The sequence below is a fragment of the Elephantulus edwardii genome, unplaced genomic scaffold (assembly GCF_000299155.1).
Source record: "Elephantulus edwardii isolate Elephantulus edwardi_28Jun2011 unplaced genomic scaffold, EleEdw1.0 scaffold00074, whole genome shotgun sequence".
NCBI lineage: Eukaryota > Metazoa > Chordata > Mammalia > Macroscelidea > Macroscelididae > Elephantulus > Elephantulus edwardii.
Genome location: NW_006399824.1, coordinates 12,448,209 through 12,454,588, shown reverse-complemented (window position 1 = coordinate 12,454,588; position 6,380 = coordinate 12,448,209). Strand labels below are relative to the sequence as shown.

The window sequence follows — 6,380 nt, the reverse complement described above, 5'->3', positions numbered from 1 at the left end:
TCTCAATACTCTTCTCCAGCACCACAGCTCAAAGGCATCAATTCTTCTTCTGTCCTCCTTGAGTGAAATGGCCTTTGAATATTTTTACGTAGACAGGCATGTGAGCAGGGGACGGAAGGATGTGTCCATGTCCACGTTTGAAACCGTATGCTCAGGTCGCTGAGAGTCAGAACTGACCTGATGGTGACTGGATTGGAAGAGGAAATTTTAAGAAGCTACAGCCTGCTGTGATAGATGGAGAAGAGATTGAGATTGTTAACAATATCGGCTTACTCTGTTCCACCCTCAACACTAGGGACCTCTGCAGAGTGATGAAGAACAATGTCAGTCTGGAGGTGAAGATGTGCCTGATATCCAGGCTGTGGTCTTCATCACTACTTGATATACATCAGGGAGCTGGGCCATGACTAAGGATGACAGAAGAAGAATTTATGCCTTTGAGTTGCAGTGCTGAAGAAGAGTCTTGAACACAGCATGGACCATCAAGAGAACAAACAGGTTTTCCTGGAGAGGGTGAAGCCAAATTTCTTTTTGGAGGCAAGGATTTTGAGGCTCAGTTGCACATACTTTGGGTATGTTGCCAGGAAGAATAGAGGAGTGTAAGAGAGGAAGACTTTGGATGAGATGGATTGACACAGTAACTGGTGTAATGGGAGTATGTATGTCAGAGACAGATTGGCTTTGGATAGGACAGGGTTCAGAGCTATGATGTATAGAGTGTTGCTGTGAGTCACAAAGCAACTTGATGGCACATAACAAATAGCCTCCTAAGGATTCAGTATTGTTAGAAATAATATTTTATTTTAAATCCAGCTGTTTCTGGACTGGTATTAATTCCCATCGGTTTCACAAGGGCCAGGTCCCCAAGTGAATTTCTTTGTTTCATAAACAAAAAAAAAGAACACATTCTGGAGACAGTAATAATAAGCATTTACAGTGTTTACAGCTTAGTGAACATTTCACAAGATTGGCAGACCTAAGAATACATGATATTTATGTGTATTTGATCAATATTTTGGTTGAAAACCAATCTTGACATGGACTTTGCCATGAAATTGGAACGGTAAGGTAACAGTGATGCCAGGAAAATAATTCTAGGGGAAGCTTTGGCTGTGTGCACAGGCTGCACAGTATGTGCTCTGGTAACAGTTTGACTTCTGATAAAATAATAGAAGTTATTTTAAGAAATATTAGCTGTTCCATATTTTTTGTTTGTGTTCTTTCCATGCCATTTAGTCATTACCTGCTTTAAATGGTATTAGTGTCTTTACTGGAAATGCGTTTCACCAGAATCGAGCTTCTCTTTTTTTCTTCCCTGTTGTACCTGGAACAAATCCCTGAGCTTGCAGTCAGATTTTTCACATCTACCTGAGCCCCTTTAAAAATTCTCTTTTTTCAAATCAGATTCAGAATTCATCCTGGGGCATCCTGCCTGAGATGTGCCATTTCAAGATTCTGTAAAGCAAAGACAGTGCAAGCTTAGCTATGGAAAACATATTTGTTATCCAAGTGTCCTGCCAATCCAAAAGTATGTGGTTCAAATTCACCAGCTATTCCATGGGAGAAAGACAGGCAGTCTCCTCTTGTGTAGTATGCTGCCTCTGAAAACCCTGTTGAATGGTTAGCTGTGGGGTGATTCTTAGTGGTATATGACAACAGTGGTACAAATGGGGAAAACAGGTACACGTAGGTGCGATGGGAGGAGTGTCTAGCAGTAGTTCATCAAAGGAACACAGCTACCAGCATTAAATTGTAGCAAGGTAAGATGGTAAGTTTGTCTGGAGCAAAGGCCAAAAAACCTCCCAAAACTTTGTTTCTAGGAGAAGGAGCACCCTTAGTCTCTGTCTTAAGGACTGTAGAATTTTGTAGACAACAGTTCTAAGTCATGAACTCTGAAAATCACTCACATAGTTTTAAGAATAAATGAGAAGCAGTGCTTTGTGGACTCTGCCAAGAACTTAATGTAGGTGATAGAGTTGTCAAAAACTTTCTGAAAACTGAGATATCATTTCACCCCAGTAAGAATAGCAAAATTTAACAGAACAGCAAACATCCAGTGCTGGTGAGGTTGTGGAGAAACTGGAACCCTTATTCACTATTGGTGGAAGTGTAAAATGGTGCAACCACTATGGAAAGTAGTATGGTATTTTCTCAAAAGGTTGCAAATAGAAATACCATTTGATCCAGCCATGCCACTACTGGGAATACACTCTAAAAAACCATAACTGTCACCCAAGCAGACATACGCACACCCATGTTTATTGTGGCTTTGTTCACAGTAGCAGAGTTGGAAACAACCCAAGTGCCTATCAACAAACGAATGGCTAGAGAAGCTCTGCTATATTCACACACAATGGAACACTATGCTGCATTGAAAAACAAGGAACTCATGAAGTATTATTAAAAATATGGGTGACCCTGGAGGACATTATGCTGAGTGAAATATCAGTCACAAAAGGACAAATATTACATGATGCCACTGTTGTAGAATGGGACTAACCTCAGGGTTGGGGAGAGACTGAGTAAGATGTGTTCAATAATGTATACTGCACTGAAACAGAGGAGGGAGAAAACTGTGTAAAAGAGATATGTGACTAGGTATTTCTGTCATCACAGGAGTCTAGAGTGAGGGCTACACGGTAGAGGGGACCTGGGGGAGGGTTTGTAAAACAATGAAAGAATCTTTTCTTTTACTTTACCATAATTTTTGACTCATGTACTTATAACTTGTTAGTTAAATTTGTGTCTTCTAGGTTGCAACCCCCCCATGATACATCTTCAGGGATATGAACATGTACGGCTAAGCACAATTAATAACAGTGCATCTAAATTCCAAAATCAGTCTCCATAATAGTCTATGTGTTTCCTACTGCCAAAGGGGCCCTTTAGAGTAGTGAGAGAAGATCTTCACCCTGAAACCCACAGCGTCCCTTTTCAGCAGGAAGTAGCTAAGAGAATACACCATCCCCTTTTCCTTATGAATCAGGGTGAAGTCTCTCTCAGGGAGGAGTGATAGGGAATGGCAAAGGACACACCGACAAAGGAGATTAATCAGAACTGACTTTGACAGGCACTGTGGCAATTGGACAATTAAAACAGACATTCGGATGGTGGGGAAGAAGAACAAACTGGGGAGGAGGGTAGAGAAAATGGTGCAGTAATGAAGGAATGAAAACCCAAAATCCCTGTAAATGTTCATTAAAACTAATAAAATTTAATAAAATTTAAAAAAAAAGGACAAATATTGAATAGGGTCACTGTTGTAAAATGGGACTGACATCAAGATTGAGTGAAGAGTGTGAAAGAGGGGATAAATAATGTATACTGCGTTGAATCAGATGAGAAAGAGAACTGTTTAAAAGGGATATATGATTAGGTATTATTGTCATGACAGGAGTCCAGAATGAAGGCTGCATAGTGTAGTGGACTTGGAGGGAGGGATTGTATAACAGTGAAAGAATTTTTCTTTTACTTTCCAAAGAGAAGGCTGAACTGGGGTGGAGGGGTGGGCAGGGAGAATAGTGCAACAATAAATGAATGAAAATCCAAAGGCTCTGTAAACTTACATTATAATTAATAAAAAAATAAAAAATTATTTAATAATAAAAACAAATTCTGCCAACAAGAGAGATTGAGAGATGGGAATTGTGCATGATTTTATTATAAATAATACTTTAGTTGTGCTGGACTCATCGGCATCCAACAATAAGAACAAGAGTAACAAAGTATAAATTGTAATGAAAAGTAAGTAGATAAGGAAATTGATAGATAAAAAAGGGGTTTTCAGAAAATGGACCATGAGTTTCACATCTTTTCATGCTAAGGAGGACTGAGATCTGGGCCTTCAACTCTGTAGTAGCAAGTGCAAAGCAGAAAATTGCTGATTTTCAGGGACTGTTAAGCACAAATTAAAAAATCCCCTAGAAACTCATCTTAAGATCAGAGATATATGTTATTGAAGGACTTCATAAGTTAGGCCGTACGGCCCTCAGCTAGCTTACTGTGAATGTGTCAGCAGGTTCTTTGAACTAAACTAATTTTTAACTAACCTGTTTTGCTGATGGAGTCTCTGAGTAGTGCAGATGGTCCAAATGTTTTATACTGACTAGAAGATTGCAATTTTGAGTGCACCAGTGGTACCTCAGTAGAAATGTCTTATAATCTTTGTACAATCGGCTATCAACACAGTTCTTTGATGCATGGGTTGCTGTGAGTTGGAATTATCTGAAGCAGCTAATAACACTAGAAAACAACAAAGACTCTCCCTTACTTTTTTATTTTTATTTGACCATCTCTGACTTTCACAAAAGAATGAAACCTTCAGAACAGGGAATAGAATGTATTTGATGACTTCTGATAAGTTTTTTTTGAGAATTGAAGAATTACTTTGAGGAGTTACTTCCTTTTCTTAATGTCTACTTTTCTTTGTTTTGAGACCATTATATTTACTATATAAGAATTTATTTTAAGAACAGTTCTGTTAGGATTATGAAAGTCTTTTTCTGACCTATTAATTACAGAATGTACCTCTTTCTTCTTTAATCAGCACATCTTTCTGAAGCCATGAAGCTGACACAATCTGAGCAGGTGAGACATTTTATTAATACCTGTAACAGGGTTAGGAGGATTTCCTTGTGGACATTTGAATTGGGTATAAAATAAAACATTGTTCCCCCTCCATAGGTTTGGACAAGAGAACACTACTTTTGACAGGAATTAAGACCTCAGTGTTACATGCCAGATACCGTATGCTCTTTTTGCTAGTGGTTATATCACATTTCAAATATGCCTTTTCTGAGTTTAGGTACCTCTTTTAGGGCCTTTCCTGATCAGCTTGATTTAAAACCATTTGTTTTCACAATAAGCACATAGCCCAGATATTTGACTGAATTAAAGAGATCATTTCTTGAGATAAGTGATTTCATTAAATCCTCAGTGGCAATGGAAAATCATCAATTCCAGAATAAGAGATGCATAGCAAAGTGGACTGGGGAGTGGATGGGAGGGAGGGAATTGTGTAACAGTGAAAGAATCTTTTTGAAGAGAAAAGTGAACTGGAGGTGGTAGAGAGGAAAATGTGCAACAGTGAATGAATGGAAATCCAAGTTTTCTGTAAACTTTCGTTAAAATATCAATTGTTAAGTGTCATTGAGTCACCTGCAACTCACAGCAACCCTATGTATAGCAGTCCTAAACCCTGCTCTATCCCTTGCCAATCTTATTGTCTCCGACACACCTATCCCCGTTACCCCGTCACTGAATCAATTCATCTCATCGAGGGTTTTCCTCTCCTATGCTGTCCCTCCACCCTCCCAAGCATGGCATCCCTCTGTCCAAAGTATGTCAGATGGAGCTTCAGAATCCTTGTCTCCGTCTCCAAGGAGCAGTCTGTCTTCACCCTCCCCAGGATGAACTTGTTTGTTACTAGCAGTTCATGGTATAGTCAGTACTCTTCTCCAGAACCACAGCTCAAAGGCTCAACTCTCCTTCAGTCATCCCTAGTCATTGTGCAGCTCTCTGATGCATACAAGTAATTGCCCTGTATCAAGTACACCTTAGTCTCTGGGCTGACATTGTTGCTCTTCAGTACTTTGAAGTGGTCTTTGACAGCAGACTTTCCCAGTGCAGTTAATCTTTTAATATTTAATATATCAATTTAAATTTGATACTTAAAATATAAATAAAAAAGAAAATTCTTCAAACTGAACCAATAGAACGCAGAAGTTAGGATCTACTCCTTCCACTTTGATTGTGTAGTAACTGCTTATTTTAACCACGTGGTACAGACTTATATTGAGTCTTCAAAACGTGCTGTTGATATAAAGACTTGCTGTTTAGCTGGGTGTAGAATTAAGACTTTAATTTTGTTTTGAGCTAAATGTAAGTGGCATTGCAAAATGTGAAACGACAGTCTAAAAAGGTAGGACTTAGTATATTGGAATAGGATGTCTGTATTTCTAAATGGTGTTTTGTTACACAGAAAAAGATCTGAGTTGAAAAGTTTTTGAGGTTATGGCGACTTGTAAACCTAGTGTATAAATTTTATTACTTTTTTAAAATACTGTGTAAATGTCTAAGTATTACAGGGTTATGTAGGAAAGTGGTTCTTGAATTCAGTGTAAGGCATTACAAAAGAAACAAAATATTTTTAATCCTACAATGTTTCTTCTTTTCCTTCTGTGTAACAGGCTCATTTATCACTGGAATTGCAAAGGGATAGTCACATGAAACAACTCCTGCTCATCCAGGAGAGATGGAAGAGAGCAAAGCGTGAGGAGAGATTGAAAGCCCAGCAGAACACAGACAAGGATGTAGCTACCCACCTTCAGGCATCTCATCGACCCTCTGCCGAGGACGTGGAGGGTCAGAGTCCCCTTCTT

The 6,380-nt window shown here is 38.9% G+C and overlaps 1 protein-coding gene across 1 annotated transcript in view; it reads left to right on the top strand.

Annotated features, from left to right (window-relative positions):
- Nucleotides 1-6,374, top strand: part of NRBF2 (nuclear receptor binding factor 2) — a gene marked incomplete at its 3' end in the record, with an annotated part of 28,756 nt that extends 22,382 nt beyond the window's left edge. The window contains exons 3-4 of the mRNA XM_006889057.1: nt 4,547-4,587; nt 6,189-6,374. Of these exons, the coding sequence (XP_006889119.1) occupies nt 4,547-4,587; nt 6,189-6,374 (227 nt within the window). The remainder of the gene's footprint in view (nt 1-4,546; nt 4,588-6,188) is intronic.
- Nucleotides 6,375-6,380: the final 6 nt, after the last annotated feature.